The sequence below is a fragment of the Perca flavescens genome, chromosome 2, assembly GCF_004354835.1.
Source record: "Perca flavescens isolate YP-PL-M2 chromosome 2, PFLA_1.0, whole genome shotgun sequence".
Lineage (NCBI taxonomy): Eukaryota > Metazoa > Chordata > Actinopteri > Perciformes > Percidae > Perca > Perca flavescens.
In genome coordinates this window covers 22,936,595-22,959,351 of record NC_041332.1, presented here as the reverse complement: position 1 = coordinate 22,959,351, position 22,757 = coordinate 22,936,595, and the positions used below count along the sequence as shown (strand labels likewise).

Sequence of the window (22,757 nt, the reverse complement as noted above, 5' to 3'; positions counted from 1 at the left end):
ATATGGGAGTAGGGATGAATTATTAAACCATTCATAATGATCATGCCATGCGAGAGTAGCACCGCTTTGTAAAAGAGTCAATTTCCTGCAGCAGTGACTCAACACGCACATGAAAATAACACCAGATTCTTTGATATTCAATTAGCAGTTAAGTCAATAATTTTGAATTCAACGTTTGATCACCCTTGAAACTACACTGCTGCTGCTTTGTGGTTGAGATCCATTTAAAATGTGGCCCAGCAGTATGCTTGACTTCTGCCTTTTAGAAAATTCACAAAAAAGGGGTGTGTGTGTGTGTGTGTGTGTGTGGAGGTGGGGGGGGGGGGGGGTGAAAGAGAGAAATACCCATGCTGGGCATGTTGAGGTGATATCGTATATTCAACATATTTTTGATGGAAGGCTCCCTGCGACGGCTCTGCTGGATTTAAAAGGCCCGTCGTCAGCAAAGGCCGGTATTAAGAAACACTCTCCCACATCTAATTCTAATCAAAGCCTGCTCTTTTAAACAGCTGTGAAAGCTTTCATGTTAACACGACACCGCGACCAAAGCTTTATTCACGCTTTTAAAAGCGACTCACCGGTCAATGAGCGTTTGTGTGTGTGTGTGTGTCTGCACCTGACAATACGCTGTATCTATGTCGACACACTCTATCCTTTCTTCTCATCTTACCGCTGATACTGTTTGTGACTCCCCCAACCATGCATAAATTGCCAGTGATCCGCACTTACACTGTGTACGCCTGTATGTACGTAAGCATGCATGCGCACAGGGATGTTTATATTTTCCAAGCCATCTCCGGTTATCTTTTATCCAGCCAATTAGAGGTTGCCATTTCATCCCCATGGAAACCTGTTTGGGGCTCTAATTGGCAGATAGATTTGCATTACTTTGATTACAATTTTTGCGTGTGCTTGTGTTAAAGGTGGTGTGTGTGTATGTCTGTGGATCTAAGTCAACCTTCAATAAGAGTGTGTTGTTTTGTTCTTGTTGGTTTCATTTCCCTTGTTTCTCAAGTGAAGTTAGTTGCCATCTTCATCCTATCTCTGTATTTGTGAAACAGCAGAACAGAGCCTCTTAAATAATGCATGTCTGACTTGCAATTACTGTGCTGTATTAGTAGCAAGTTATTGATTTAAAGTGCAGTTTAATTCATCAAACTTCAGTTTGTTTTTTGGTTTGAGAGTGTCTGTAGGTAGGCAGCTGAAAATAATCATGTTATCTTACAGATGATGGTGGAAGTTATTTATTTGTAATGTCCACAGGAGAGCGTTAGATGCAGTGCGGTGTGAGTGTGTGATTATGTAGTCCAAGTGAGTGTCAAACAGGTCAAACTAATTGAATGCCTCTGTTTGAAAGAACCAGGGGAATTTCTCTCCCGCGGTTTGACCAGCTAGTTCTTGCAGTTCAGCTCTTGTTTGTATATTTGTGTGCATGTGTAGGTGGGTGTCTCTTACTGTATCTGGTCTACTGGTCTATTTCTGATATAAACAGGCATGTAGGGCTAAACAAGAATCAAAACACACACACATACATTGAACGTGGTATGATATGGGGCATCGCTGCAGGCAGAGACCAGCCCACTCAGATTTATGCAACTTTTTTGACAGGGCAGGTAGAAAGCTTTCATTCTCTCATTCTCTAACACGCACACACGGAAACACACACACACACACACACACACACACAAATACCCCGAAGAGTCTGAGCTGGCTTTAATCGCAGAGTGAAGCTCCCCACCTCCTCTCCTGTCTTCTTTTAACCCTAGATCCACATACCTCATTTCTATCTTTTTCATTCCATCTCCTCCATTCTCTCCATCAGCTTTCTACCCCTAGGCAATAGCTAAGAACACATTCTCATCTCGTAGCTTTACATCTCCCCCTACCACTCACTGAAATGTCGCCTTTTCTCCCAGTTGCATTATTGCTCCTCATCTCCCTGCCAAGCTCTTATAACCCCAACCCCTTTCCCCCCACCACCATCATCCCCTTTTTCTAAGCCATGCGTACTGACCAGGAATTTCTTTTCTCCTCCTCCACTGATTTTATGTCTCTTCTTCTGCCCCTTTCTCTTCCTCTATCTTATCTTGATCTTCCAATGTATCTATTTTCCACCAACAATTCTAAAACAGATGGCTACACCATGCCTGGGGCAAAAACATTGGCTTTGGACTACAGCACTACCAGGGCCAGTCTTTCACACTCACACAAGATCTAATAAGCTGATATCCGCCGAGAAATGTGCTCTGATTTGCCAGTAGCAAAAATGCATAAACCATATTGCACAGTGAAGATATTCACACCTTAGGCTTATTCCTTGGTAGCATGCTTAATTTTGTCCAAACATAAAAAATGAAAAGTAAAGATTAAAGCGGACTGAGGAAGAAGGGCAAAGGAAAATGAAGAGGGTTGTTAAGAGCCATTTGTAAAATTTAAAGAAACTATTAAGTGTTATTAAAAAAAAGTTTGGAACCATTAAAAAAACGTTTTGAAAAGATGGATCCAGATGGAGAGCGATGAAAAGAGATGAACCCACTTAGGGAGAACAGAGAGATCAATCAGAGGGAAGACAGACGGAGGAGGATGTGGGTGTGTTTGAGTGTGTGTATATGGTGGGAGAGGGGAGCAGACAGACATTAGGGATTGAGGGTTGGAAAGAGACACTTTTTAATTGGATGAGTTACAGAGCAATGAGTCCAGAAGCAGACAGTGCAGGCGACTCGTCTATGGAATATTCAATCATTCATAATGTTGTGCTTGAAAATAGAGTTCCACCTGTCATCTTAGTTTTGTAAGTTTCATGCCTGTAAACTACTTTTTGAATTTTGTATATTCAGGTCTGCATGTGCTTGTGGACTTAATTTTTAAGTCTGAACATTAGGTTCCTGCTTGTATATAGTATGTTCTTGCAAATTTGTGCATTCAGTTCCATGGCTTCAGGCTTAATTTTTTTTCTAGTAAACTAGTAAAGTAAAACAAAAATAATGTGCAGGTGTCTGTCTGCATGTTCACAGACTTCTAACAGATTTGTTAGGTGTTGAGGTTTGCGTTTCTTTTTAAAGACAAGAGAATGCAGAGGAAATTTAGCAGTTTGCTTGGAGCTGCTAAACTGGCAATAGCGGTTTTTAGCTACAAGATGCTAGGCAGATGTCTAACACTAATGCACCTTAAACATGTGATGTATAAACCATATGACAAGAGGCGTCAGTATGCCTACTGTAAAATAAAGTGCTTGTTGAATTGTTTTTTTGTAACTTCTGAAACAGATGACTTTTTGTGTGTACAGCCTCATACATGTCTTACAGGACAGACTGTCTAAAAGTGTACACACTTATCTCCAGTAGGCGATTTTGTTAATTTAACCAGGGGGACGGAACCGATGGAGCAAAAGTTGCAATTACAAATCCGTTTACTACTTCAGCACCACGGACAGCGCCACAAATTCATCCATACACAGCACAGTTAGGCTACTGATATTTAAGAGCCATGGTCGGGTCCATGGATTCTAACTTGGACAAACCTCACAGATAAAGAATCAATGAGTCAAGCAGACTAGACTACCATATTCTATTAAACAACCCCTCTGCCCCTGCACTCTCTCTCCTAATAGAGAATGAAGAGAGGGGATGGCAGGTTAACAAGGGGCATGCATTTTGCTCATTTTGCTAACAAGGGTGGTGGCATCCTCCCTTATATTGCTTGCTGCTTATACTCATTTGTACAATTCATTACATGGATTTACAAAGAGAGATTTGGAGCCAGTCTGATACATCCATGTTTAAGTAATTTGGCCTTTAAAAGTTGTCTGACGAGATGTTGCGTGGCCCAGTTTGCTTCAGTCATACAGAACGCTTTAGAGGAGGACCGAGCTCTTCATTTTTTACTGATCAGCCTGTGAGATTGGGCTGGCTTCAAGCGGTGAATGCACAAACTCACAATGTTACAAACAGAAATAGTAATGCTCATACATAAAAACCGCAAGCAGTATATATACATTCTTTTTTTTTTGCAGCAATAAACTCCAATGTACAAGCATATAAAAGCACTTCATTAACATAATAAAGCCAATAATATTATGTTAATCCACTAGATATAATACAAATCACTCACATACTGCCCTCATCGCTGATATCGACAACATCTGCTGAGTTGAGCTGAGTTGGGCTGAGTCCACTTCAGTTCAATTCAAAATCCATTTATGTCAATTTAATTCAAGCCGACTCAATACCACTTAATGCACTGAAGATTCTTTTGTGTAGGTGGATAATACCAGTCACAGGGCTACTAAGCTGTCTCGTGTTGAGAAAGAGAGCTTTTGTTTAGCAATATTGGGTAAAATTGCTTAACCCACAGACAGCCATTAAGGTAATGCTGGAAGGCAGATGAGCTGAATGCAGAGCTGCTCAATACAGAGCAGAGTCTTCAAGAAGCAAATAAAAGGAAGCATCTCAGCAAGGGGCTTGCTATGTAGGTCTTTGTGTGTGTACCAGTGTGTGTGTGTCAGGGAGTTAAGAGAGATTGTGTTTGTAAGCCTCTACGGATGTGTGTGATTCTAGGAGACGGAGTGTGCCTGGGCTTGTGCATGTGATTCCATCCAGAGGGAATGGAAGAAGAAACTGATGTAAGAGCCAGAAAACTTTACTCTCCGCCCGTGTGTCATCATACTCTTATCAAAGTTTGTCTGCTTGCGGTGAAAAGTGTATATGCATAAGGATCTGGGAGGGAGTGTAATTATGTGCTATTATGTACACACAAGAGCGTGTTTTACTGGGCAAGTCTGTGTGTGTTAAAATCACTCGTCTGACAGTGTCTGCTGTGCGTGTGTGTCTTTCCCTCAGCTTGTCAGTGTGCGAGTGTGTGTGTGTGTGTGTGTGTGTCAGAATGACATTCCGACATTCCTGCCATTTCACAGAGAGCTTGAAACAAAAGCTGAAGGGAGTAGTTGTTAACAAAGTAACATTATCAGCTGAATAGCCTGCCTGTATTATCTTGTGTGGTAAACAGTCAAAACAGACAGGGGACTTCCAATTGCATTCCAGCTTTGGGTGACCTTGTGGTGTGAGGAAACAGACAATTTCTCACCCTCTGATTCTCCCCTCACTTTGTCTTTCTGTCTTTCCGTTTAAGCTCATACACATAGACATTTTTTCTGACCTTTTTTCTGAACTTTCCACTGACTTTAATTCCATGACTCCGAAAACTAACTTCACCCCTCACCACTTCATGCTTCCCCTTACCTTAACCTGAATTCTTTCTTGATCTGCCAAAACCTTAAAATTGAGGATGACCAAAATATAATATTTGAGGGAAGTCTCATCTTAATCCATCTGTAGACATTTGAACTTTTACCTTGGGTACTCTGGCCATATAGTAAATGCATCATGTTAGCACAGCAACAGTAGCTGCTGTCCTTAATCACTTTCTCCACTCAGGTGTAGCACTTCTGTGCAATTGGAAAGATTTTGACAGCGCTCGCTGGCCCAAGATGAGATGTGACATTGAGTTAAGATGTTTTGACCAACTCTGGTGAGTTTGTTCGTTTAGGCTAGTATGCATGCCTTCATTTAAACTCTAGTGTGGATCAAACAAGTGTGCAGCTATAAAGTGAACTTGAACCAAAATGGAACCGGTTCATTCACAGAATCTGTGGCTGAGGATATGCAACAGTAATATGCATTTTAAAAAGCTAAACTAAACAGATTTACAGGATTTGTTTGTCTGCTGATCCTAGCATGTGAAATGATCCGACATAGTTATCAAATATTATTTGGTACACAGAGGAACAAGAATACAGGTTCTTTTTGGTTTAAGTTTAACACAAAAGGACTAGAACTGAAAGGCACCAATGTGTCTGAACCAATAAAACTGAACTGCACCTTCTAACACAGCATATTTGTAAGGTATCCTTATGATCCTGATCAAACAGAAAATCAATATTTACAGGTGTAAGCATGTGTTCCACCTCCACAGCCGAGCATTTACCGTAATGAACCTTTCTTCATCTCCTCTCATCACCTATACCTCTCTCTCTTTCTCTGGCTCATGTTCCCTCTCTGATGCCCACTGCCGCCACCCGCCCCCCGCCCCCCGCCCCTCCGTCCTTTGTCTCCAGGTCAGTAGATCAGTTTTCAGTCTGGCTCGTCGGGTGATCCCCGCTTTGGTTACCTCGTCCTTCTCACCTCTCGCTTACCCTCACCTCCTCACCTCCCCACCTACTTACCCCATGAGCATATGGTCGGCTGTGCCACCTGAACTCGCAGTGCCTTTTAATAAATACATCAGTGTGTTGGTATCATCATGACAGAGGTCACGGGTCGATTACAGTGTGTGCGTGAGTAACCGAAAGAAGGAGGGAGGGGAGAGTGTGTGTGTGTTTCTGTTGTTGTTTCTCGTTGACAGTGCCTTCACCCCTATGACCCTGATGCACGCTGCATGTTATCACAGGAGGTGTATGTGTGAATGCGTTCATGTGGCGAGCCTGAATGCCTGGAGGGGTTAGTGTGAGTCTATGACAGACGCTCATCATATTTAATCCTGGAGGGATTTCGTTGAAATGAAAAGCTGCTTTTCAATTTTATAATCCAGTAGACCTAATCTCTCCGCCAGCGCCCGTCCATAAAGTCCAATTAGATGGACAAGACTGGCCAGATGAGTCCTATTCACCACAACGTTATCTCCATAGCTTGTCTTTGCTGTGTCAAAACACTGTGGCACCCTGTGTCATGAGAGCTCAACGCTGACCTTCACAAAGCGTAAAACTGTGCAGTGCACAATGCACAAAAAAAGCTGCGCTGTCAATGCACCGGTTTCTACTGCAGTCTTGGCCTTGTTAACAGGCATTGATTAGACTTTGGATGTGTGTGTGTGTGTGTGTGTGTGTGTGTGTGTGTGTGTGTGTGTGTGTGTGTGTGTGTGTGTGTGTGTGTGCGTGCATGCATCTGGTTCGATTCAGTCTTTGTGGCACCGCTCTCACCCGCCCACACACACACACACACGCTGGGTCCAGAAAGTGCTCACTACAGTAAAAGAAGAAGTCGCACTAGTGAAATCGCTGAGTCTATTCGTTCTCAGAGGTCAGTGTGGTGCATGGAAGACAGAGAGGTTGCAGTGGTTGGGTGTTTAGATTTATGGCCGCGCATATGGTAAAGAAAGGGGGAGAATGACAGTTAAGGAACAAAGGGTGAGAGTCAAAAGGAGAGGTAAAAAAGAAAAGGACAGTGCAAAGTGCTAATTGAGACACATTGCAATAAAAGGAAAAAGTAAAAGAACAAAACCTGAGAAAACTGAAACAGAAATGCTGAGATCAAACAACCACTACAACCTTTGTTGTGGGTGAATGAGGACAACAGACAGCAAAAACTGTTTTGTGGTGGAGTGTGTTTGGTTTGGTGGTTAGAGGGTAGAACGAGGCCACTTTGCCCATATTGACTGCAGTGCCATGTGACTGCTGTGATCATTAATGTGTCCTGATGCCAACGGGTATCCTGATGACCCACATCTCAGCAGTCCACTCTCACTCTGGCTGCCACCCAAACCAGACCTCTCTCTCTCTCACTTACTCTCTCACTCTCTCACTCTCCTTGCCTCTCGCCACTTGGAAGCACATGCTCCAACCTTCTCCTTTACACTTTCTCCATCAACATTAGGGCTGGGTATCGAACCTCAATACTTTTCTGGTACTGACCGAAAGTATCAAAAACCAAATGGTCAGGTGCCAAATGTTTGTAGACATTTTTTTATCAAATATATACTGTTTTACAATGAAACATTAATAATTAAAATACGAAAACACACACACACACACACACACACACACACACACACACACACACACACACACACTCCCTTCTCCTCTTTCTTTTTGTTGGCACACTCAGGGGCGTCGTACTGGGGGGGAAAAGGGGACTGAGTACCCAGGGCACTCATGTGAGGAGGGCCCAAAAAGATGCTAGAATGAATAGCTGTGGATGAGGGGAGGGGCCCATAGAAAATTACTTTCTACAGGGCCCAGCATTTTGTGCTACGCCCCTGGGCACACTGCCTTTCCTTTATTACTGCCCCTATGTCACTTGCACATATCTTTAAACCTCTTTTCCCGTTCAGATAGTGATGGTAATTCCGGCTGTTTTTAGTGTGTCAGATCTTTTGGCTTAGCTCATCAATAGGAGTGAACGGCTCCTCCTTTAGTACCGCTTCTGGCTGACCGGCTCAACAAACAAAAGTGTCACCATGATTGTCTCTTAACGTTATTCCCAAAGTGAGACATTTCTGAATGGTATTTACTGTAATACGTTGCAATACATTATAAAACTGAGCTGTTTTATCAAGTTGTTGCCTCTTGGATGCAATCTTGCTCTTCGTCCATGACTTGCCTTTTTTAAGTTGTTTTTTTTCCTATTTTGAGCACCCAAGTTGGTGTGATGATCTGCTGACTTTAGATGAACAGTTGTTGGAGTTTTTACTGACCCAGTAAAGTAGCTTTCAAAGTGTATCCCCCCTACCCTTCTCGTTTACTCCAGCTTCCACCCCTCCTAACCTCTTATAATTCCCTCCCACTCATGATCTAATGCTATTGCAAATTCTGAGAGCGTTCAGTTGGCAGATACTCACCACCTATTACTCCCTGAGTCTATCTTTCACTTGCATTCACATATAAAATGCATATGCCTTCCTGAAATAAGCAGTCCCTCAAGCGCAGTGACAGGCACCCACCAACACAAACCTGCTCATGTCGGCGAAATGTTCGAGTTAACAAATTTTGACACGTACATGAACGCAGTCACGCACGAGCACGCAAAGTCTTAGACACATGCACAGACCTACACACTCACAGAGCTGTGTATAAAACCAGTTTTTTTTGGAGGGGGTGTGTGTGTGTGTATGTGTGAGGGGGGGGGGCACTCCATTGCAGCAGAGGAGTTAATTACCACATAGGATCAATAATTTATTAGGCTGTCAGTTTATGTGTCTATGTGTCTCTATATGTGTGCTGGCATGTTTTGCGTGCACGTATGCATGAACACCAAACTCTCCCAGTAAGCATTTTCCTTTCCTGGGAACGGCAGATTAAGAGGATTGACTCCGTAATGGATTAACCTCTAGTGTGTGTGTGTGTGTGTGTGTGTGTGTGTGTGTTTGTATTAGCGTGTGTGTGCGTGTGTGTGTGTGTGTTGAGCAGGATCAGCACCATGTATGAATTGATTAGCCTAAGAAGCTCCTCTACTTCCTTTTTAATGACCACATCAGCACTTTTTCACCACGGGGAGGATAAACATAGAGCTGTCTGTCAAGGAAATGAGACACCGCCCCTTTAAGAGGGGTTAGCTGTCACTCAAACATCACTCTTGGGAGCACTCGCCATGGACTAGGGGACTAGGGAGACCCTGCTGTGTCAGTGTGTCTAAGATGATAGATGGTGCCTGTGTGTCCATTAGTGTGTGTGCGTGGGTGGAGGGGTGAGTGACCATTTCTATGCAGTATTTATTTGTCAGCAGGACTTTAGCTTTTAACTGCAGCTTCTCGAGCAAACACCAAAGCCAGTGCATCCATTATCAGTGCAACTAATATTGTTTATGGAACAAAAATATATGCTAAATGGAAGAAAGATAACAGCTTGACAAGGGAAACTGAAACATGAAATGACCAATTACCCTGTTGGAAGCAACTAGTCGCCCACTCCCTTTGTGTCCTTACTTCAACTGAACTCCTCAGGGGTTTATATACAGGGTAGGCTAAGCATGTGTTACACACACATGCACACGCAGTCATGCATGTACACACAAATGCTTATTCAGATATTGTTCGGCTAGCGTAGGGGGTTGACTCATGTCCCCTGTATTAGATCTAGCTAAACAGAGGGCTGATGTTTGACATGGAGCATGCTCTGACAGCAGCGTACCGTCACACTGCTCACAGGCTTAGCATGCTGACACAGACACACAAGCGTGTGTGCGTGCACACTGTCAGCTATTTTGTGGAGATGAAATTGTGTTTAGACGTTAGCGACAGGGTGTGCAGTAGGGTATGTCAGAAGATGTGTGAATAATAAGAAATGAAGCTGGGGAGGAGGAGGAGGAGGAGGAGGATGAGGAGGAGACAGATATCAGGAGTCAGAGAGTGGACAAAGCATCTCAGTGCATCCCAGAGCAAACAAAAGATAGGACTCATAGAGACTAAGTCATCCCAGTCCCTTCCCAGAGCTCCTACCTGTTTGCTGTACTTGTTCCCAGTCTGGCAGCCATACTCTGAGCACTGGTCTGATCCCAGGGACATGGCATCTGCATTGCCACTGCCCCCGCTACTGCTGCTGCTTGAGCCGGCACTCCCCACACAACCCCCACTGCCCACGAAGGTGTTGGAGGGAGGCAGGTCCTGGACCGCCTGGTGCTTCTTTCCTTCAGCTGGGGGGGAGTGGGGCTGCAGATTCACTGCGGGGAGAGGTGAGCTGGATTTGTAGTGCCTGGCCAGGTCTGGGCTTGACTGGTGTCTCCTGCCACCGCCCATCCGTGGGCTGCCGGGGTCACCATCCATAGCACAGTAGCGGGCTGCCAGGCGCTCACTAGCACTGCTCAAATCCTCCTCATCATCGTCATTGGCATGGCGACGCAGCCCGTTGACTGTGACGATACCGCTGTAGAGTGATCTGTCTGCCTTCCCTCCTCCTGCAGCTGCACCAATGCCACTTCCATTGCGTTTGTCCCGTCGCGGTTTGCGTCCACGGTCTGATCCTCTGCTGCAGCCAGCCTGTGGTTGGGCACCTGGAGGACTGAAGAAGTCCTCCTCTGGCTCCTTCTTTCCGGCCTCGTAGCCATTCTTGCCCTGAGCACCGCACTGCCGAGCTGTGACTACAAGGAGGATAACGAGGATGACCGCCGCAGCTCCCGCCAGGACACCGATAGCTACGCTGAGGCGCTGTTTCCCTAATGCACGCTCGCTGTCTGGGTCCCCTGCAATGTCCAGTGACAGTGGAGCCATCAGACTTCGGGCCACCTGAGGTGAGAGGTAGAGAAGAGAGGAACAAGAGCGAGAGAAGATGCAGTGTAAAAGAGGAAAAGCAAGAAAAAGAGAAAGACCATCAAGTCCAAAACTGCGACTGTAAAAAATGACACAGTGGGTGTGAGCCATAGAGAAACATCAAACAGCATCTTCCACTTAATTAAACTCTTCACAGTGTTTTAGTGGGGGAGCTTCTCTATTATTCCCAGGCACATAGAATGTCACTAAATATATAATTGCTCTTGCTTCGCAGTTGCAGCATTTCAAGTTCTGCTTGTAATTCTCCATTTGTGATCTCACATCATCTGTACTAGTACAGGAAATGCCTGGGATTATGCTGTTTAAAACTGATTAATGGTATAAAAGGAAACTTTAGGCCAGGGACAGTTAGAAGAGGAAAAGTAGCAGAAACAGTCAATAAATGTGTAAATAAAGGCAGCAGACATGCTATGACTATATCCCCAGAACACAAAACCATCTACTGTCTCATCAATGAACAATGTCCCTTTTGTAAATGATAGCGTAGGCGTGGATTTGTTAAGGATTTGCTATCACAATTTCTTGCACTGAGAACTGGATGGTTTGACAGATAGAAGGCTACTGTAAGTGTGCTCTTGATGTTGTTGTTCGGTTAAGCTAATAGTTTTAATTGATGTGAGGCAAATCATTGATTGTCCATTTTGAACTATATATGTCATACTTATTTAAATATTTTGCACACACACACACACACACACACACACACACACACACACACACACACACACACACACACACACACACACACAAAAACACTAATGTACACTAATAAACGGATCATTACAAGAAAATGGGTTACGTTGAAGCCCAAACATAATCATTACTGGTTATGGAGCCTTGCTCTACAGGAGACAATGAGGCTGTGTAGTTGTGGTCTGCAGAGCCCTGCTGGTAATATGGGACAGGGTCATGAATCTGAATATTTCTAATCAATACATAGCTACTATGTTGGAAGGATCATTATACAGAGACCAGACAAAATACAGAAACACACACACACACACACACACACACACTGAAATGTATGCATGCACCTCCACAAGCCGACACAGTGTGTAAGTTGTCCGTTAGTTATACAACTCATTCTCCAACCCTGACACCTCATCTGGGAGCTCATACGACAATTCCTTTGGCCTGTCAGGGCTGGAAATTATATACTCATCTAATCCCTTCTGCTTTAAGAACGGTGGGTAATAAGGCTTGCATGAACGGGATAGAGACAGAGAGTGAAGGTGGGAGAGAAGATATATTTGAGCCCCTACGGTTTGCAATAACCAAATAAAATAACTACAGTATAACCTGGAGTAATAACTCCAGAAATTGCAGCTCACACAACTGCACTGTGTAACTTAATTATTACATTATCCAAGGCATATTATTAGGCTTACTCATAGAGTCACATTATGCACTCTCACTTCTCATTACCCCCAAGCTAAGAATGGGGCTGTGTTATATTTCATATGTTTCATCAACATCTATCTCTGTGTTAAGTTTCATTGTTTTTGAGCGAGTTGTGTTGGTTGGTTCTATTCCATTATTCTGCTTCCAATGCAGAGGGTCTCTCTCCGCCAGGTTCCACTCTCCCCTCAGCCCCATTGTTCTTTTGCCTGCAGTATTCCTTTCCATTCTCATTCTGCTGGGCATCTCTCTGGCTTAGCGCATCCCCAAACTGTCTGCCGTTTTGTGTGTGCAAAACACATAGAAAATAGTGCTGCAGTGCCATTATGTGTATATACTATGTGACAGAACAGCCAAGTTTGTTTGTTTGTTGGGATTATGCATGCAGGCATATTTGACAGACAGAAGCATTAGAAAGTGCAAGTTGTATGGTTGTAAGTCAAGTCACATACTGAGTGCAAGCTATGTATAGCTGTCAAAGTGCAGGTGTTTATAGTGTATGCATGTATGGGCACACAAAAGACAGTAAAGTTCTCAAGTTATCAGCAGGATAAGGGCAGCAGCCACCTTCACGCCGTGTTCGAGTCCCTCGTTCTGACGCATACAAACTCCCAGTGGAATCTTCCATTCTGCTGCATGAGCTTTGTTCCGACTGGGCTTAACACCACAATTTATCTGCTCCACTCTCCAAGGATATTGTTATCTTCATGTCACTGCAGATGCTGATTTTGCGACCAAGACAAGGAGTTCTCCACTGACCACACTATTAACTAAGTGCCTGATCTTAGTTGTTGCTCAATGCATTCACAGTTCAGAGAGCTGCAGTTTGGTTATTGTTAGCTATGATTCCTATTTCTAGAAAGCTGAATGTACATATTTAAAAACATTTAAGAATTCCACATCTCAAGAAAAAAAAAAACTCTTGATCTGAGATGAAACACAAACTGTGAAAATGTGAAAATATCATCACTAAGAGCCTTAATCAGATTCATAACACAGTGCACGTCTGATGTACAAAGCACCTTAAAGTTTCCCAGATGACAACAATTTCTAAAATATCACAATTCCTTCTTCCTCTAGCTCAAACTCTGCAGTATCATATTGTAGCTAATTACCCAACATGTGGTTCACCCAGTATTGTTGGATGGAAAAGACTGGAGTCATTTTCTGCCGCGGTGCTGCAGCAGTAGCAGGCGTTTTCCTTCCCTAATTACATCTGGCATCTATCCACCACTCAGTTTGACTTCATTATGAGATGGAGGTATTCTCTCGTCAATGACTTCTACTCAATTACTCCACCAAGTTCTTCCCTACAATCAAACTAAACTATGCATAGTGTAATCAAAGACAGCTTTTATACTGGCTTGGACATATTACACGCTATTGTTCGATTCAATGACCCCAGTCATTTGGGCACATTGCAGTTAATTCCACCTGTCAACACCATTGTTCCACTGCTGACCACATGTTTAGTTCTAATCCTCAGCCCGTTGATTGTTCAATTTGTACTTTTTATTCTACTCTTAAGTGACAGTGCACCATTCATGAGATGTTCTACATAGTGGCTAGTGCTCAAATACTACACCTTCTATCTGTGCTCTATTGTTCGTCTGAAAAAAACAGTGCAATGAAACACAACATCTTTTGGATGCCAAGTTGTCTCCATATGATGTAAGTCAAAACTCTCAAGCTATAATTATACAGGATGTATTTTTCTCCTGCCAAAACACAAGATTAAGCTTTGAGTGTCATTCAAAACAAGTATACTGAGAACTTAAGGGGCAGACAGGGCATAGTGCTATTGCAGTTGCTATGCTACTGTCTGGAGTAGCTATACAGTAACATCATTATAATTTTAGAAATCAGCTAAAGTTTACATCACGCACTTGGAAGTCATTTCCAATCCCCCAGGGACTTCTATTTTCTTTTAAACAAGTTGAAACAATCAGGGTGGCACCACAAAATTATAAAATGCACAGTTTGCAGTAGAGAAGAACTTGCTGCAAACATCTGCACTGTAAGGTGTGTCCTCGGAGATAACAATCTTTGGTTGAATTTTTTACACACAGGTTAGACAGAGTGCGATAAAATACTTTTTTTTAATAATGTTTTGACACAAAAGGGGCATATCAAGGTGTTTAAAGATGGCACCGTATTTTGGGGTACGAACGAAATCGGTTTTTCTGCCATTTCTGCCTCCTGTCTGTCTGACTGTTTTCTTCCTCTCAAAAGTCTCAGAGCTTATTTAGGTTCACACTGTTTACGTCATGATACATGCACAGACTTGACAGTTGAAGACCTTTTCCTTAGAGAAAATATGATAATGTGTTCTAAACCAAGTTTCAAGTGAGGGTTAAAACAACAAGCTGTCTCAAAACAAGGCCACTGTGGCGGATTAATTATTAGTCAATATCAGTGGACTTTGCCCACACCAGAAACCAAGTTTTAGTAATTATTACCTGCCAGCATTTATAGCTTTGTTGAACATTTTTTAAAGCATAATGGGAAGTTCGTTTGATTAATACAATGAGGGCAGAGAAGAGAGATTTCCGCCAGCATAAGGTAGACGCTAAATTAGAACTCGTGCTATTTCCGGTATCTCAAATGTCTTTAAGTCAAGTCAATTACCTCTTCACCTCAGTGTGGATCTTTAAAGCCAACTCTAACCTATACCACACAGATTTATTCAATACAATGCAGATGGTATTTCACATTCCCTTTATTCCTCCTGTAAACATTATTAATTTAGAGTTAATAGTGGTTTCCAGTGTCTTTGCTCTAACTTTGACCAATTCTTTTCTGCTCAGAATATGATGCATGACACAATGAAAACTTCCAAACCTCATCAATATACACTACTTTAGGCCAAAACTGGGACAGGAAAATCTCTCTCTCTTTCTCTACCTCTCTAACACACTCACCCTAATGCTCTCTCTCTCTTTCATGCTCTCTCTTACACACACACACACACACACACACACACACACACACACACACACACACACACACACACACACACACACACACACACACACACACACACACACACACACACACACACACACACACACACACACACACACACACACACACACACACACACACCTAATGCTCTCAGCTCTGAGTTCAATGTACCATAAAAGAAGAACTACTTCAATAATAACAGTTATTTTAACCACATAGTCATTATAAGAATGCATTCTGGACAAAGAGCATTCAAAACTACAAAGAAGCAGGCATTGCCAATAGCCTTCAGAAGAAAAACAGGCTTTTTTATCTGGGACACATACAGACACAATTATTTCCTCAAAAATGGGCAGAAAATTGCAACACCATGCACACTGTAGAAATTGTGCATTTATCTCATTCTATCAAGAAAATAATCTTCTTACCAGTTTAGTTTAAACAGCCACAATCAGTTGTCATTACCACCCTCCTCCATTGTAATGTGTTATCAGAGTGGCCGTTATTTGAATGGATCAAAGGACAATATCATCACTGTCATTATGGGTTATCATTACCAACTCTGTGGAACAATAGAGGAACTGCACACACCTAAATAGCATAGTGGGTTTTTATTACCTTTTCTACTTAAGATTTCTTCCATTCAAGTTATGTGTATTTTATATACTGAAGAATATATCTTTATACATAAAGATTACCTGTGCATCCACTAGGGTGGCGTTGGCCAAGCTCTCGTTGATGAAGACATGAACCAGGGCGGTGGCACAGAGAGAGGGCGCCCCACTATCATTGACCCGGACTACCAGGCGATGCAGACCTCTGTGGCGCCGCTCAAGAGGTTCTGCCAGGGTGATTACTCCATTGGTGTGTCCAATTTCAAACAGCCTGAAGGGATTTCCCCCGACTAGAGCATAGCGAAGGTCTGCATTTGGGCCAGTGTCTGAGTCTAAGGCTGTTACAGTCCTGACGATTGTGCGGGCACTGCTGGCAGGTGGAAGGAGGGTGTAGGACTCATTGGTTGGAGAGGTGATTGAGGGGGCGTTGTCATTTTCATCCGTCACAATGAGCGAGATGGTGGCGGTGGCAGTTTTGCGGGGCTCCCCTCCATCCACAGCCCGGACACGGAAGGCGTAGGTGGAAAGCTTTTCACGGTCAAACGATGCAGAAGAGAAGATAGTCCCCGTGTTGTTCTCGATGGAAAACATCTCTTCTCGCTCTTTCTCGCCATCTTCTCCTTCCACCTTCTCTACCGTCTTCTTCTCATCAACTCCATCCATCTCTACAAACAGACTAAGTTCTGCGTTCTCGCCTTCGTCAGCATCAGTCACGGTGACCATGCCAACTGGGCTGTTGGCAAGCAGGTTCTCTTTCACGTAGAATGTAAAGATTTCCTGAACAAACTTTGGCGCGTTGTCATTGCGGTCGGTGACCTGGACGACAACAGTGGCAGAGCCTTGCAGAGAAGGTGTACCCTTGTCCTTGGCAATGACCCGGAGTTCATACCTCTCTCGCTGCTCACGGTCCAGAACCCCGGTGGCACGGATGTCTCCATTATCGGCATCTATGTAAAATGGCCCATTACCAGCAGGGTCCAAGGAGTATGCAATCTCTGCATTCTTGCCGCTGTCTGCATCTGTGGCTACCACAGTGACTACCCTTTCACCAGGTGTATTGTTTTCAGCAAAGTGGACCTCCACAACGCTCTGGGCAAAGGTTGGGGCATGGTCATTGATATCTACCACTCGTACCATTAGTGAGCTGTTGCTGGACAGACTGGGGCTGCCAGAATCTACTGCCACAATGGTAACACTGTACTCTTTGGTGGCCTCATAGTCCAGCAAGGCGGAAGTATGTAAGAAGTATTTTTTCTTATTCCTGTGAAAAATAATTGAAAAATAAATTTCATGAATGTGGTTGCTACCCTACATGAAGATAATACAGATCATGTCTGTAAAATAATTATACAAAATACTACTGCTGCTCCCTTTTAGTCAATTAGCAGACTCATCCGCCACCAGGGTGTTGATAGTCACTCTATTGGTCTATGTATGTTCTAATACAGTATATGCTATCCTAACATGCATTGTGTCGATTACAATGATTTTAAACAAAGACAAGCCACAAAACCTGTCATTTGAATAGCTGGCACCAGAGTATTACTGGAATATTTGCTTGAAAAATTACACTTACACTAATTACACTTAATCATTTCAGCTCAAATATGCTTTGGTCTCGAATACACAATTCATTTTAAGAGATCTTCCTGCATGACTGCAGTCATCTGCAGAGAGACAATAATACTGGAGAAACTGTGACAGATTTTTTAATGTAAACCAACTTATCGATTCGCTGAAGACCTGTATGATTATTACCTTGACTCAAGATTGCTTTAGTCAAGGACAGCCCTACAGTAAATACAACAAATACCCTTAATGCACAGGTGTCATAAGCAGTAGCAGTGATATCCTAAGATGGCCATCTCTATTTCCCTCACTCCCTCCATCCTTTCAATAGCTTTAGGAAATATCTTTCCATTGACTGAGGAGCACTGACATTTACAGCCTGCACCGTAGGATTATTCCTGAAAGTCTAAAACCCTTGACATTAATTAATATTTTTGCTCAAAGTTTATAGATTGTATGACATTCTAACTACTCTGTAGCCTTAGTGAATGAGTGGCACCATTTGAACCAAGCTTAAATGAAATCTGCATGAAACAACACTTCACTCATCTCTGTATTCTCTGTGGAAAACAGAACTTGTAGTAATTCCTCCTGGAGCAGTAGTGTGGGTGAGACTTATAGCAACTGCATGGTGAATGTGTAATTGTCAAGGTTAGAAAACAAGTGGGATAAAAACAGTACCAGCTCCTGTTAAAAAAGTTTGTAATAAAAAGCTATGTTTAAATTTGTTAACACTTTACAGAAATGTATACACATACCTAGGAATTACCTAGAAATGAGTCAGGAACTATCTTAAAACCAATGTAGTCCAAACTAAGTCCTGAAAATCTCTGAATTAAGGACTGTATAGTAGGAATTAAGAACATATTGCTAAATGGCATCTTAATGAACCATTGGCTAATCATTATGGCCATTTTCTTAATGAATAATAACCAGTTTTAAATTAATTCTTCCTGGTATGTGGGAATGAGGTGCTTCCTGGCACATATCCAAATGTTATTTGCTTATTATGTACATAGTAGTTTTTGCCCCACACTCCACCTCAGGGGTAAGGTGGTGCATTATACTGAGCTATTATTAAAAATGCATCATTACTTCATAATTACCGTAACATTACTTACCATTTTTGTGTGCTTTCTCAAGAAAAGTTGTGTATCATCCTACCCAAAATTACAGGGACTGATGATTAGATACTGGTTCATTACTACAGTCCCTAGCTGCAGTCTGTTTCAAGTAACTTATTATATAGTCCTTTATTCAGAGTAATTCAAGAACGACTTATCAATAACCAGTTAGTTCCTTCCTTTGTAATGGATTTCTGTAACTAACTGTAATGGGTTACCTTTAGTTTGGCTTACCTGTCAAAGGCTTCATCTGCAGGTAAGGGTGGAAGAACAGTTTCACCAGCTGGCTTCAATGTGAATGGGACGTCTCCTACAACTGTGCACGTCACAGCCCCATTCTCTCCCTGGTCTCGGTCTGACACCTGTACCAGAGCTACTGGTGTGTCCACCAGAACGTTCTCTGGTACTAATGCTGCTCCATCTCGAACGGGGATCCGCCCAATCTTTCGGATTTCTACGACTGGGACATTGTCATTTTCATCCCGGACAGCCAAAATCACAGTGGTGCGGTCAGTGCGGGGTGGCTGACCCCGGTCCCTGGCTGTTACTGTGAACCTCAGTTGCGCCACATCTTCCCTGTCAATCCTGTGAAGGACGCTCAGCCATCCAGTTGCCTCGTCCAGCCGCAGAAGTCGCCTGACGGACTCTGTGGCTGCTCCAAAGACATACTCCACCTGCCCGTTGACTCCAATGTCGCGGTCTGAAGCTCGGACCTGGAGGACAGGTGTACCTGGAGGAGCATTTTCTGCCATTTCTGCCTCATATGTGGACCTCTCAAACTGTGGGCTGTTGTCATTCACATCAGTTATGGAAACGCGAAGCAGGGCTTGGGAGGAACGTGGTGGGTTCCCCCCATCTCGAACCCTGAGGACGAGCTCATATGAATCTTTTTGCTCACGATCCAATGTGCCTTTCACAATGAGCTGTGGTTGTTTTTCACCATCTGGTATATCTGCAACTTGTAGTTCGAACACAGTGCTCCTGGGTCCTCCAATATCTCCACTTCTACCCCTCCGGTCCCCAAGTCCATCCACTCTAGCAATGGGGTTGCCTCCTGCTGTGCGTCTTGTTGAACCTGAACCGGCGGCACCATCTTGGATCAGCTCATAGCGGTCAATGCCATTTCGCCCAAAATCCCTGTCCGTTGCTGTGGGCAGCAGGTAAAGGGTTCCTATTGGGCGATTCTCCTCAACTGAGAGCTGGAGCACAGGTGAGGGGAAGGAAGGTGTGTTGTCATTGATATCTGTTATGACCACACGGCCTTCAAACAGGTCTACCCAGCTCTGCAGTGGTCCAATCACTGACACCTCAAAGTCCAAGAAACACTCATTTTCATCAAATATCATCTGGCACTGTGGGAGCTTCTCTCTGTCGATGCGCCTTGGGCCTGTTGTCAGCTCACCTGTCACATTGTCAATCTTGAAGAACTCGGAGCCGCTCTCCAGGGCGAAGGTGACATCCCCGCTGCCTGTACCTGCCGTGAGTCCCAGGTCGGCGGCCACGTTGCCAATCTTGACGTCAGGTGGGCCCTCCTCCGCCACCCGGTACCGGAGAGCTGAGTCGGCACCCGGTGGCTGACTCAGCAGCTGCAGCACTAAGACCACGAGGCTGAGAGCCTGCGCCGCGGAGGAGTGCAATGCACCAAGCCTCTGCATGGCTCCTTCTTCCTCTCGCCTCTCTCCTTCCCGCTGTCTGCTTCTGAGCTGTGGCTTGTCTCTTCTTTATTGGTGTTTTGTGGTCTGGTGTAACTCACAGCGTGGGCGTTTGATGTATCCTTTCTTACTTTCTCCCTATCGCTCTCTGCGGACTGCCGCCTGAGGTCCGGGGGAAAGCTTCCACACTCTCACCCTAGTTCACTTCAGCGGTGCAGGCTTTCTTTATTTTTCTATAGTAGGCTACTGAACAGTGTTTTTTTTAACTTCTATAATAACAATTTCGTTGTCTTGCTGGGCTGTTGACGCCATAAAAGATATCAAAAATCCATCCTGCTGCGAAAAAACAAACAACTCATTCATCAGCCTTTCATTAATCCTCTTCACTCTTTCTTTCTCGTAAACCGGAGGGCTATCCCGCTGTCACACGAGGACGCGTATCAGTTCATACTGTCATTTGTAAGTTGTTTTTATTCCAGTCACATTTGGGACAGCAGCTTTTCTCGCGTTTTTCACAGTTAGAAACTGCAATGCAGCACCACACAAAAGGAAGAAGAAAAAAAACCCTGCTCAGCTCTCCGGACGCCGAGTGAAAATTAACTCAACATCCCCAGAAGAGGAATGAAAATCAGTTTGAAAAAAAGTGGGTTTGGGGTGCTGCTACTGGATCTTTTCTTACCTTTAGATCCAGCTGCGTTGTCCTCTTTTTCCCGCAGTGGAGCAACGTGCCAAGCCGTCGGATTCCTTCACGCAAGTTATGAAAGCGAGTTTCTCAGAATATTTTTCTTCTTCTTTAAAACAGAAAATTAGAGCCTCTCCTGATGGGCTAAAATTGAGATTCCAATATCATCATAAATTCAGCGTATGTAGCCTGTGAACGGGATGGATGTCTCGGGGATGGACCGAGTGTAGATGCGTCTTTTTCCAAGAGTCCCGCATTCTGTCTCTCTCTCTCTCTCTCTCTCTCTCTCTCTCTCTCTCCACATGCGCCTCCTCCTCCTACTCCTCTGGCTTTTTTCCTCTCACCTGCACTGCTTGGGACTGCTGCTGCCGGTCTCAAGTGATGCTGCAGTGTCTCTCTCTCTCTCTCTCTCTCTCTCTCTCTCTCTCTCTCTCTCTCTCTCTCTCTCTCGCTACTGCAACATTTCCCCCGGCCGCGTAACTCGATCGCTGAGCTGTAACGGGAGAGGCAGCAGAGGCAGTGTTGGGTCGCCGTGTGTGTGTATGACGGTTACTGGGGACAGACCTCACCTCCCCCTGTCATATAGGAAGATTAAATGGCTTGGTGTCCCGGCTGCTGACAGCTCCTGGTGGGAAAATATCTTTATTCACACATTCATACAAAGGACAAAGAAAGACGGGAAGAAAAGAGAGTGATCTGGCTTTAATACAAGTCAGCTTAGTGTTCAGTCATTTTTCTGCTGGTGCAGCTATTTTGCCGGGGCAAGTGTAGAGGGCTTCATTCATTCTTTTCTGAGGGAGACATAAATTGTCACATAGTGCTCTCTTACGTAGATGGAAAATTGCTATGATGTTCACGGCACACAGTAATTTATACTAAAGGCTAGTGGTACACAAAGTGCACTGTCTAATGGCCAGCCTAATGGTAGCCTACAAATACTCACACTGCAAGGCAAATAAATAAATAATACTACTATTTATATTATAGGCATATATATATATATATATATATATATATATATATATATATATATATATATATATATATATATATATAAAAAAAAACAATATGTACTATTGTATTATATAAATAATATATAAGAAAGGCTATACACACACGCGCTTTCTTTGTTGGCAGTATCTTACAGCTCATACATACACACACACACACATGCACACACTACTGTGAGAATGTCTCTCCGCAGACCGACCTGCTCGGTGAGGAGCGCAATGCAGCATTGGTCTGTGCGCTGCTATTGAACACTACCGGGGCATGCACGCTGCCGCTCTGTTAAACCTCCTCTGCATTTCGGATTTTCTAGCCACTCAGGACCAACTGTGCCGCCCGGCCTGGCTAGAAAGTAGGGATTTCCCCCAACATAATGTTATTGACCGAGAGAGAGAGAGAGAGAGAGAGAGAGAGAGAGAGAGAGAGAGAGAGAGATCGAGAGAGACAGAGAGCGAGAGAGAGAGAGAGAGAGAGAGAGAGAGAGAGATCTATGAACCAGCTATTAGTGAATAGTTTATGGCTGGCAGAGAGTAAACAAAGACTGACAAACAATCTGTCTTCCTCTCCACATGACTTTCCCCCATGTTTCTCTTTCTTTTTCATCTTCAGGAGGAACCAGGAGGTGTGTGTGTGTGTGTGTGTGTGTGTGTGTGTGTGTGTGTGTGTGTGTGTGTGTGTGTGTGTGTGTGTGTGTGTGTGTGCAGGGGCGATT

At 43.8% G+C, this 22,757-nt stretch overlaps 1 protein-coding gene across 1 annotated transcript in view; it reads right to left on the bottom strand.

The window, feature by feature from the left end:
• Positions 1 to 21,401, bottom strand: part of pcdh7a (protocadherin 7a) — a 40,493-nt gene extending 19,092 nt beyond the window's left edge. The window contains exons 1-3 of the mRNA XM_028604351.1: positions 18,938 to 21,401; positions 16,095 to 17,271; positions 10,207 to 10,989 (exon numbers count right to left, since the gene is read on the bottom strand). Of these exons, the coding sequence (XP_028460152.1) occupies positions 10,207 to 10,989; positions 16,095 to 17,271; positions 18,938 to 20,358 (3,381 nt within the window). The 5' untranslated portion in view covers positions 20,359 to 21,401. The remainder of the gene's footprint in view (positions 1 to 10,206; positions 10,990 to 16,094; positions 17,272 to 18,937) is intronic.
• Positions 21,402 to 22,757: the final 1,356 nt, after the last annotated feature.